Raw genomic sequence first — 12,633 nt, forward strand, 5'->3', positions numbered from 1 at the left:
GGAAGTTATTCCTTTAACAAGGATTCTAGTATCTATATATATTGTCTACTTCTATATTTTTGACTATGTTAGATGCCTCATTTAAGAGAAATCATGTATAAGAGAGAGTTTTCTGTGACTGACTTATTTCACTTAGCATAGTGTCTTCCAGGTCCATCCATGTTGCTATAAATAGGATTTTCTTTTTTTAAGGCTGAGTAATATTCCATAGTGTGTATATATACCATATTTTCTTATCCATTCATCTATTGATGGAACATTTGGGTTGTTTCCATATCCTGGTTATTGTGAATAGTGCTGCAATGAACATGGGACTGCAGCTATTTCTTCAAGATCCTGATTTCAATTCTCTTGGATATATACGTAGAAGAGGGATTACTGGATCAGGTGGTAGTTCTATTTTTAATTTTGTGAGGAACCTCCATACTGTTTTCCATAGTGGCTGCACCACTTGGCATTCCTAACAATGTCAAGAGAGTCTCTTTTCTCCATATTCTTGCCAACATTTCTATATCTATGTATCTCTCTCTATATATCTACCTACCTGTCTATCTATTTACCTATTTTTGTTTTGAATAACCACCCTAGCAGGTATAAGGTGATATCTCATTGTGGTTTTGATTTGCATTTTCCTGATGATTAGTTGTTCCATATGAATTTTTAGGATTGTGTTTTCTATTTCTGTAAAAAATATCTTTAGGATTTAATAGGGATTACATGGAGCTATACATCACTTTGACTAGTATGACATTTAAACAATATTAATTATCCCAATCCATGAATACAAGAAGTCCTTCCATTTATTTGTATCTGCTTTCATTTCTTTCATCAGTGCTTTATAGTTTTCAGGGTTTAAGTCTTTTACTTCCTTGGTTATGTTTTTTCCTAAATACTTTATTCTTTTTGGTGCTATTCTCTTTGATGCTATTTACTTAATTTTCTTTTTGCATAGTTCATTATTGGTGTAAAGAAATGCAACTGGTTTTTGTAGATGAGTTTGTATCTTGAAACTTTATAAGCTCATGTAAGCTCATGTAAGCTCATCAAGAGATAATTTTACTTCTTTTTTTCTGATTTAGATGCCTTTTATTTCTTTTTCTTGCCTAATTGCTCTGGCTAGTACTTACAGTATTGAGTAGAAATAGTGAGAGTGGGTATCTTTGCCTGGTTATAGATCTTAAAGGAAAAGCTTTTAGCTTTCCACCATTGAGTATAATGTGGGTTTTTCCTCTATGGCCTTTATTGTGTTAAGGCAAGTTCCTTCTCTACCTAATTTGTTGAGAGTTTGTTTTTATCATGAAAGGGTGTTGAATTTTGTCACATGCATTTTTTCTAGAACTGAGATGATTGTGATTTTTGTTCTTCATTGTGTTAATGTGGTATATCACACTGACTGATTTGCTTGTATTGAGCAATTCTTGCATGCCAAGGATAAATCCCACTTGGTAATGGTGTATGATCCTTTTAATTTGTTGTTGAATTCAGTTTGCTAATATTTTCTATAGGACTTTTGCTTCTATGATCCTCAGGAATATTGCTCTGTAGTTTTTCTTTTCTTATAGTATCTTTGTGTGGCTTTGGTATCATGGTGATGCTGGCCTCATAAAATGATTTTGGAAGTGTTCCCTTTTCTATATTTTGGAAGAATTTAAGGATTGTATTAATTCTTCTTTAAATGTTTGGTAAATTTCAACTGTGAAGCTCTCAAGTCCTGAGCTGTTTTTGTTAGGAGGTTTGTTTTTTGTTTTTTAGAGAGGGAGAGAGAGCACAAGCTGGGGAGAGGGGCAGAGGAAGAGAGAGAAAGAGAGAGAGAGAATCTTGAGCAGACTTCACGCTGAGCACAGAGCCCCAACACGGGCTTAGTCTCACTATTGGGAGATTATAACCTGAGCCAAAATCAAGAGTCAGACACTTAACTGACTCAGCCACCCAGGTGTTCCAGGAGGTTTTTGATTACTGATTGAATCTCCTTATTGTTATTGGTCTTTTCAGGCTTTCTAATTCTTCTTGATTCAGTCTTGGTGGGTTGTATGTTTCTAGGAATTTTATCTATTTCTTCTATATTGTACAATTTTTTGGCATAGAGTTGTTCATAATAATCCCTTATGATCTTTTTTATTTCTATGGCATCTGTTGTGATATGTTGTTTCATTTACATCATTTATTTTGAATCATCTTCCTTCTTTTTCTTCGTCTAGTTAGTGCTTTGTAGACTTTGATATCTTTTCAAAACAAACCAGCTCTTATTTTCTGGATTTCTTCCCAATCCCTCATTTATTTCTGTTCTAATCTTTATTATTTTCTTTATTCTGCCAACTTTGAGCTTAGTTTGTTCTTCCTTTACTAGTTCCTTTATGTGTAAAGTTAGGTTGTTTGAATCATTCTTCTTTTCTATCTAGGTATTTATCCCCATAAACTTCCCTCTTAGCACTGCTGTTGCTGTATCACATAAGTTTTATTATGCTGTACTTTCATTTTAGTTTGTCTTGAGAAATTTCTAATTTTCCTTTTGCTTTTGTCTTTGACCCAGTGGTAGTTCAAGAGTGTGTTAATTCCCATGCATTTGTGAATTTTCCTAATTTCCATTTGGTATTGATTTCTAGTTTTCTTCCATTGTGGTCAGAAACGATATTTTGAATGATTTAAATCTTCTTAAATTTGTTAAGACTTGTTTGTGACCTTGTAGGCAGAACCAGCCCCCATCCTGTGGTTATCTAGGCGCTCTCCAAAAACTACCTCATTGACATAAACTCAGATGTGGTTGAAAGGGGCTTGTTATATATAACAAAAGACACAGCCTTCAAAAGTTATTACTCTGGAGCTATTACAGGAACTGAGAATAAAAGACCAAATATTGTAACAAAAGATGTTCTCATTGCTCTTTGTGTTAGATCTATAGTCAGTTTTTTCCCCCAGATATGCTGCAGTGGGGCTGTCATGAATCCCACCCAAGCAGAAAAAAAGAAATATGTTAAGTGTTAATGATATTTGAAACTCAAGTAATTTTCTCCAAGACAAAATTTCATAAATTAATGTTAAGAAAAGCAATATTTATTTATTTATTGCTCTTTAGGAATGCTAAGACATTTGGGGAAAAATATTGGTTAGGAAATACCTAATCAATTGGTTTTTGACTCTTCAAAGAGGAAATGAGTGAGGAACTGTGTGAGTAAAAGTAGATGCTTGTGTTTTTCCAGACCAGGCCAAAATGGAATGGATTCAAATCACAAAAACAAGAATTTAAGTTTATATACAAACTTGTATCCTGAGTTACAGACAAGATTGCTTTCCAAAGGATGTTAGTAAATATCATTTCTGGACTACTGAAAAGAAAAAGGCAAAAAGGCAAAAAAAAAAAAAAAAAGGGCATTGGAAGAGTTATCTTTATGGTGTGATTTTAAGGGAAGAAAAATTTTTTTATGAATTTAGCAAAACTTATTGAAGCTTAAATTGTGGTACAAAAATACATTTCAACTGATTTAAGAGAGAAATTATTGCAACAAAATTTTCCCTCCTCTATCATACACACTAGAGTTAATTTCAATTATTATCCAATCTATAGTTTTAATTGTTCTAGGCTTTTATTCCATACAAATTTGTGCAGTTTTAAAAAATTAGATAGAAATCTTAAATCTATTTAAAAAAATCAGACCTCAAGCCAACAAATGTCATGAGGTAATTTTCTTGTATTATAGTTCTAACTTGGTTACAGTAATACTCACCAAATGCTGTCCAGTGTACTAAAAAGAAGTACATTATAGCCTAATCCACTCTGAAACTTCATGGGGTCGGTTTTCATTACATGAAGAATTATATCCACTCCTTCTGTTCCAAAAATTTCCTAAGAGATTTATTTAAAATTATGTTTTGAAATAATCTCATCCTTTTCTATTTCATTTTGTCCCCTAAAACTTTTTCTACCAGAGAAGCAGAAAACACTGTTACTTTATTACACAATTTTTTGAATTAATACTCAGTTTCAGGAGTTTAGGACAAATTATTATAAAGCTAATCATTTTAAGAAAGGGCATCAATCACTATGCTAGCTTAATGTCTCTTTATAATTTTTATTTTTCCCTTTCTTTTTTTTTTTTAAAAATAAACTATAAGCTTGCCCCATGATTTTCTTCCACATTATAATGAATGTAGTCCAATATCCTGTCAGATGAATGCTAGATAGCAAAAAACTAATTTAAGAGGCTAAAATTCTATCATGAAAGATTTTTTAATGCTCCCAAGAGAGAAATATACATACATATATGTATACATAATATATTTCTCTCATATATATATGAGACTCATATAAGGTTTTGTAAAACCTTTAATAATTTATATCAAGTTATTACCAGTTAATATTTCTCCCTTAACAATTACCTTTCCCATTGCTTTGTTGTTCAGTTCTGCTACCCAGTAAGCAAGACTATGAGCATTTTTCCAGAAGAACACAGGCACAGGATGACAGAATAGAAGGAAAAGTTGCACCAAAGCTCAGAGCGAGGTGTGGATTTACTGTTCTTGCTGGCTTTCCCTAAAACCCCTCTATTGAAAACTTCATAATCTTTAATTTTTATCTTTCCAATTCTATCTTTTGCTATTTATCAATCTTAGAGCCTCAGAGTTTGTTATAGAGTTAAAAAAGATCAAAGGGAATTAACCTCTTTTTTTCTAATTTTTAATTCTAGTTATGAATTCAATTTTCTCCAAGTTTTTATTTAAATTCCATTTAGTTAACACAGTGTAATATTAGTTTAAGGTGTAGAATTCAGTGATTCATCACTTACATACAGCACCCAGGGTTTCACACAAGTGCTTCTTAATGCCCATCACCCTGAATCAAAGGTAAACTCAAAAAACATTTATAATGCTACAGCCACTTTGCAAGAACTGTTTTCCAGTTTCTTAAAAACAGACACCTATTTTATGAACCATTAATTGTACTCCTAGGTATTTAGGAGAAATGAAAGAATGATGTCCACAAAAAGACAACTATAAAAATGTTCACTGAAGCTTTATACATAATAGTCCCAAATGGAAACAACCTAAGTGTTTATCAATAGGGGAATGGATAAAAAAAATTTGGTATATTCAAGGAGTGAAATACTATTCAGCAATAAAAAGGAATGAACTGCTGATACCTACAACAATATCAATATATTTCAGAAATATAATGCTGGATGACAGAAACCTGTTATAAAACAGTAAATACTATGTGGTTCCATTCATACAAAGTAAATAAATAGGCAATACTAACTTAAGGGGATAGAAATCAGAATAGTGGTTACCTGAAGGCAAGTGGGGGTATGGCTGCTAAGGGGCATGAAAGAATTTTATAGGGATGGGGCACCTGGGTGGCTTAGTCAGTTAAGCATTTAACTCTTGATTTTGGCTCAGGTCATGATCTCACAGATGTGGGATCAAGCCCCACGTCAGGCTCTGTGGAGAGCATGGAGCCTGCTTGGAATTCTCCCTCTCTGTCCCTCCCCTGCGAGTGCTTGCTCTCTCTCTCTCTCTCTCTCTCCCTCTGTCTCTCAAAAATAAATAAATTTAAAAAAAAAAGAATTTTATAGTGAGATAACAATAGTCTGTTTTAATTGGGGTACTGGTTAAATGGGTATATACATTCATCAAAACCTATCAAAATATACACAAAATATATATTTTATTGTATATAAGAATACTCTACAAAAAAGAATATTAAAACGTCACAGGATTAAAAAAACACCAACATTTATGGACACCAAGAAAAAGTTGAGGAGGAGGAGTTAAGGTGGCAGACGAGTAGGGGGACCAGGATTTCCCTCCTCCCTCAAACACAGCTATATTGAGGTTAGAGCATTTGGAACACCAGGAAATCAATCTGGCGGGGGGTGGGGGAGTAGCAGAAGGATCTCCACGGGTTGTGGGAGACAGCTTAGTGGGTCAGAGGTGCATGTATGCAAACTGGGGGAGATAAAACAGTGTAGGCATGGAGGGGAAGGAACCTCTTCTTTGGAGAGACAAAAGGGAAAGACAGGCTGTGGAATTGTGGTATTGTGTTAGTACAAGAGTAAAACCTCTCCAGACCACGGACTGGGGAGTGAGAAATATGGAGAGTGCCAGTTTCTACCTTGCAAACAGCGCCAGGAGCTGAGGATCAGAGTTTTCAAAATTGTGTGGCTTTCTTCAGACTGACAAATTCCTAGACACTCACACACTACCAAAACTCAAACAGGAAGAAATAGAAAATTGGATCAGACCCATAACCAGCAAAGAAACTAAATTGGTTATCAAACATCTCCTAACAAGTAAGAGTCCTGGGCTAGATGGCTTCCCAAGGGAATTATGCCAGATATTTAAAGCAGAGTTAATACCTATTCTTCTCAAACTGTTCCAAAAAATAAAAATGGAAGGAAAGCTTCCAGACTCATTCTAGGAAGCCAGCATTACCTTGATTCCCAAATCAAACAAAGACCCTACTAGAAAGGAGAATTACAGGCTAATATCCTTGATGAACATGGATGCAAAAATTCTCAACAAGATACTAGCCAATCAAATTCAATAGCATATAGAAAGAATTATTCACCATGATCAAGTGGGATTCGTTCCTGGGCTGCAGGGCTGGTTCAATATTCACAAATCAATCAATGTGATACATCACATTAACAGAAGAAAGGATAAGAACCATATGATCCTGTCAATAGATGCATAAAAAGCATTTGACAAAATACAGCATCCTTTCTTAATAAAAACCCTCAAGAAAGTCAGGATAGAAGGAATATACCATAACATCATAAAAGCCATATATGAAAGGCCCTAATACCATCCTCAATGGGGAAAAACTGAGAGCTTTCCTCATGAGATCAGGAAAACAACAGGGATGTCCACTCTCACCATTGTTGCTTAACCTGGTGTTGGAAGTTCTAGCCTCAGCAATCAGACAACAAAATGAAATAAAAGGCATCCAAATTGGCAAAGAAGTGAAACTTACACTCTTTGCAGATGACACGATACTCTATGTGGAAAACCCAAAAGACTCTACCAAAAACTGCTAGAACTGATACAGGAATTCAGCCAAGTCTTAGAATATAAAATCAATGTACAGAAATCGGTTATATTTATATACATCAATAATGTAGCAACAGAAAGAGATATCAGGGAATCAATCCTATTTACAATTGCACCAAAACCCATAAAATACCTAGCAATAAACCTAACCAAAGAGGTGAAAAATCTATACACTGAAAACTATGAAAAGCTTATGAAAGAAATTGAAGACACAAATAAAAAGGAAAAATATTCCATGCTCATGGACTAGAAGAATAAATATTGTTAAAATGTCAATACTACCCAAAGCAGTCTACGTATTCAATGCAATCCCTATCAAAGCATTCTTCACAGAGCTAGAACAAACAATCCTAAAATTTGAATGGAACCACAAAAGTACCTGAATAATCAAAGTAATGTTGAAAAAGAAAACCAAAGGTAGAGGCATCACAATCCTGGACTTTCTCCTGTTTATTACAAAGCTGTAACCATCAACACAGTACGGTATTGGCACAAAAACAGACACATCGACCAATGAATAGAGAATCCAGAACTGGACACACAAATCCTTTGTCCTTTGACAAAGCAGGAAAGGGTATCCAATGGAAAAAAGACAGTGTCTTTAGCAAATGGTGAGGGGAGAACTGGACAGCAACATACAGAAGGAAGCTGGACCACTTTCTTACACCATACACAAAATAAATTCAGAATAGATAAAAGACCTAAATGTGAGACAGGCAACCATTAAAATCCTACAGTAGAAAACAGGCAGCAACTTCTTTGATCTCGGCCACAGCAACTTCTTACTTACTCTGAATGCAAGGGAAGTAAAAGCAAAAATGAATTATTGGTACCTCATCAAGACAAAAAGCTTCTGCACTGCAAAGGAAATGATCAACAAAACTAAAAGGCAACCAACAGAATGGGAGAAGATATTTGCAAATGGCCAGTCAGATAAAGGGTTAGTATCCAAAATCTATAAAGAACTTACCAAACTCAACACATGAAAAACAGATAATCCAGTGAAGAAGTAGGCAGAAGACATCAATAGACACTTTTCCAAAGAAGACATCCACATGGCTAATATGCACATGAAAAAGATGCTCAACATCACATATCATCAGGGAAATAGAAACCAAAACCATAATGAGATACCACCTCATACCAGTCAGAATGGCTAAAATTAACAACTCAGGAAACAACAGATGTTGGCAAGGATGTGGAGAAAGGAGAACCCTCTTGCACTATTGGTGGGAATGCTAACTGGTGCAGCCACTCTGGAAAACAGTGTGGAGTTTCTTCAAAAAATTAAAAATAGACTTACCCTACATCCCAGCAATTGCACTACTAGGAATTTTTCCAAAGGATACAGGAGTGCTGACTTGAAGGGGCACATGCACCCCAATGTTTATAGCAGTGAAATTAACAATAGCCAAATTGTGGAAGAGCCCAAATGTCCATCAACTGATGAATGGATTAAGAAGATGTGGTATATATACATATAATGGAATACTACTCTGTGATGAAAAAGAATGAAATCCTGCAACAACACAGATGGAACTGGAGGGTATTATGCTAACTGAAATAAGTCAGAGAAAGGCAGGTATATGATTTCATTTATATGTGGTATTTGATAAACTTAACAGATGATCATAGGGGAAGGGTAGGAAAAATAAGATAAAAACAGGGAGGCAAACCATAAGAGACTCTTAAATACAGAACAAACTGAGGGTTGATGGAGGTGGGTAAAATGGGTGATGGGCTTTAAGGAGGTCACTTGTTGGGATGAGCACTGGGTAATGAGCACTGGGAGTAATGAATCACTGGAATCTACTCCTGAAGCCAAGACTACACTCTATGTTAGCTAATTTGAGATTTAAAAAAAAAAAAAAAAAAAAAGAGTTCATAGTGCTAGGTGATTGGGAGATCTGAACAAAACTTGGATTCATAGGCATACTTACCTTTCTAGGAATATGATGTTCACAAAGACCAGATAAGATAAGTAATATATCAGATTGAATTTCCAAAACAATGGCTTCTTCTTTGTCATGAGACTTGATTATATTTTTAAAAACTCCTGGTATGAAAAAAATTGAAAGAAAGTAAACTTACTGGACATTGTATTTTTATTTTGATCAATTACTGTTTTGAAATCTCTTCTTAAAAAAAGAAAAAAAAGAAATTCCTTATAAAATTTCAGCTAGAGCAACTATTTTAAAAGGGGCTGTTTTCATTGCACAGTTACTTAGAAGCTGTAGACAGATGATGATAAAGGGACTCTTTGACTACAATCAGTAGCCCCATATGTAGAGCATGTCTAGTACAGAATTAATGGAGTGACATTAAAAGATGCCCTAACAACCTGATACTTTGCCCAGCAAACAAAACTCTTTAGAAATATACAGAATGCCATGAGGCAGAGATGAGTGCTGCTGCAAATATATGACTAAAATGCCTGATCCCAACTTGCTCATCTCCTTATGGTTAACAGGGTCAATTTTAGGCAAAGGTAGATATCTCTAAATATGTTTTTATTTTTCTGTTACTTTTTTCTGCATTTTCTCCTTATGTCTACCTGGAGGTGTCTTCAACAACTTTAGATAGCAGTATTCCCATGTCCTTTGAAATCTCTTCTCTGCTTTTAATAAAAATTTAGAAAGATTGGAAAAGAGCCACTTACAGTGATGGAATGACAGTCACAATAAAATTTTGCCTCAAAAAGAAGTTTTCCTTCAAGCTTTAAATGAGGAACAAAAGTCATTGCTTCTCTGTTAAAGAAGTCCTTGGCATTAGTAGGAAGGGGTGGAGTTATGTTCCAAACAAAGTAAGAGGGCCACACAAATCACAGCTTATTTCCATAGCTAGCCCTGAAGGGATGATTTTTGGTCCCATTAGAACGAAGGACAGATGCTGGATCAATCTCTAGGGGGCTAGTTGAGCATGCTGGAGGCCCAGTTTAGGAGCATGCCAGGGACAGATGGGCCAATGCTCCTTTATTAGGAACACCTAGGAATTCAATCTCATTAGCCAGAGGTCAGATTCTCCTTTCTAGAGGATTTCATTTTCCTTCCTACTTGAGTGCAGGTAGGTTACTTTTTATGTTGTCTATCCCACATGTTATGTTAATATTGAATTATTTCCTTCATATTTCAGTATCTTTTAGCTCCTTGCCTTTATCCTCTCCTTGTTCTATTCTCTTTTTTTTTAATGTTTTTTTTTGACAGAGAGCGCGCGCATTGGTGGGGGGGGGCGGGGGTGCAGAGAGAGGGAGACACAGAATCTGAAACAGACTCCAGGCTCTGAGCTGTCAGCACAGAGTTGGGGCTCGAACTCATGGACTGTGAGATCATGACCTGAGCCGAAGTCAGATGCTCAACCGACAGAGTCACCCAGTCGCCCTCTCCTTGTTCTAAGTCATCAGATATATTTATCCCAGGTTCCTTTTCCTAATACATCATTATACTTAACTTCCCTAATCAAAACCACTAATGGCTCCCCATGCCTAAAGACAATGCTATTCAAAACTCTAGCTTGGCTCCTAACTAGACATATATCTCATATTATTTGTTTTCATAAAACGTTTATTTTCAATTTCTGTTTTTTATTACTTTTAAATTGAAGTATAGTTGATGCATATGTTCAGTTTTATGAAGACTTCACTTAAGCTAGTTCAGCACACATTATCATACATATTTTGATACCATGTCTCTGCCCCTGCTCTTCCCTTGCTTGAAAAACCATCTCTTTTATTTTTCTGTCTCAAAACTAGCTTTACCCTCCTACCCAAGCTCAATAAAGCTTCCGGCTTAATCCTGCCAAGATTACCCAGCTTTAAAAACTATTGATAACCTCTTAGTTTCTGTGGTATTTACTCTCTGTATTACTCATTAGGGGCCTTACTGATGGTGTTAGGTAACACATGCTATTTTTCTATGATAGACATCTTTTGTTCTCATTAAGGCCAAGGTCCTGTGCCTGCACAAAGAGTATTATAAACATTTGCATTTGTAATGCAATTACTATATGTTGAACAAACTATTTGTTGAGCCTTCTGTTGGATTAAGGGAAGGCCACTACTGCCTCTAAGAACTCACATGATAAAGATCAGCTTCTTTCAAGTTAAAGGGAAAGGATTTTAAGAAGAAAAGAATCCTTCTACATTTGTTTTCCCGTGTCTCTACCCCACTTCCTACACAGGTAAGATTAATACTCCTTCCTGGACATATGAAAAATTGTATTTTCTAGACTCTATCCAGTTAGGCTGGTACTGAGTTCTGTACAATGGAATGTGCATAGAAGTGATCATATCTACTTTTGGGTTTGGTCATCCTGAGTAAAGTCATCAAGAGAGTGAGTGTTTTTGCTTAGCACCCTTCTCAATATCCTCATTTTAAAAGGCACCGCTATTAAAGGGTACCACTCTACTCCACTAATGATGGAAGAGTAGGCACTTTAACATTTAGAAGAGTTTTTGAGTAGGCATTTGTAATTAATTGACATCCAACAAATTATCTCTTACTCATGAGGCAATTACTGAATTTGAATATAACCAAAATAGCTCTTTTCAAAGTCAGGAAAGGTGAGGGCCAGAGGACTATTTATTTCTTAACTAGAAAAAGGTAAAAAGCTTTTAAGGTGTTCTGAGTTTATACTGAGCTCATATGTATGTACTTTGGGGTAAGGTGATTCAACAGTCAAATCTAAGTTGAAAATCAAGGATATGGGGCACCTGGGTGTCTCAGTCAGTTAAGCATCCGACTGGCTCAGATTATGATCTCATAGTTCATGGGTTCTAGCCCCACGTCAGGGGCTCTAAGCTGACAGCTCAGAACCTGGAGCCTGCTTCAGATTCTGTGTCTCTCTCTCTCTCTCCCTCTCCCCTGCACGCTCTCTCTCTCCCTCAAATAGCCCCCTCAAAAATGAACATTGTTTTTTTTTTAAATCAAGGATATCCTGATATTTCATAACAGAAAAGAATATCCTATGTACATATCTGTATATCCCAGCATACCAGTGTTCTGGTATGTCAGATACACTGGAAAATGGAATGTTATCCTTTTCCTGGCCAAAAAGTAGTGATCTTATTACTAGAAAAATGAAACAGTAGCCCATTACAAAAAAAAACAAAAACAAAAACAAAAACAAAAAACAAACAAAAAACCACAAAAGATAATCCTAAATGAAATAGTATCTGAATTGAGTAAACAGATGTTTACAGAATGAGTGATCATGATGTTTTAGTAAAGACAAACTGTCTTATATAGCAACAATATGAAACAAAAATCAAGAGAATATTCAGGGGTTTTTAAGCTATAAAGACAAAATAAATTTGTAAGAAATATTTCAAACAAAACCTCTAGTTTATAAATATTCTACTTTCATAACTATACAAACATGTTATGTTTACCTATCAGTTGCTGAATTGTTCCCTTTTCACAAAGATCATTGTTTATAGTCTCATCCTCAAGATAGACCATGGCTCTCAAGAGTCTTAAACTGTAACGCATCTGGGCAAACTTGTTGCCACGGCCGCCTGTACCATGGTAACTATTACCATGACTAAAGAAGGAATCTGTGGAGAAATATTAATAATTTAATACTTTGTATCAA

At 35.3% G+C, this 12,633-nt stretch overlaps 1 protein-coding gene and 1 long non-coding RNA gene across 9 annotated transcripts in view; one reads left to right on the forward strand and one right to left on the reverse strand.

Moving 5' to 3' along the window:
• Positions 1 to 12,633, forward strand: part of LOC128314798 (uncharacterized) — a 129,391-nt gene that overhangs the window by 14,569 nt on the left and 102,189 nt on the right. The gene's annotated exons all lie outside the window — the stretch shown is intronic.
• CFAP69 (cilia and flagella associated protein 69) overlaps positions 1 to 12,633 on the reverse strand; it is a 61,480-nt gene that overhangs the window by 13,522 nt on the left and 35,325 nt on the right. For all 4 annotated transcript variants that reach the window (XM_027071845.2, XM_027071843.2, XM_053218479.1 and 1 more), the window contains 3 exons: positions 12,431 to 12,595; positions 8,985 to 9,100; positions 3,723 to 3,841 (listed from right to left, as the gene is read on the reverse strand). In XM_027071845.2, coding sequence (XP_026927646.2) covers positions 3,723 to 3,841; positions 8,985 to 9,100; positions 12,431 to 12,595 — 400 coding nt within the window. The remainder of the gene's footprint in view (positions 1 to 3,722; positions 3,842 to 8,984; positions 9,101 to 12,430; positions 12,596 to 12,633) is intronic.

This window comes from Acinonyx jubatus, chromosome A2 (genome assembly GCF_027475565.1).
Source record: "Acinonyx jubatus isolate Ajub_Pintada_27869175 chromosome A2, VMU_Ajub_asm_v1.0, whole genome shotgun sequence".
Taxonomy (NCBI): Eukaryota; Metazoa; Chordata; class Mammalia; order Carnivora; family Felidae; genus Acinonyx; species Acinonyx jubatus.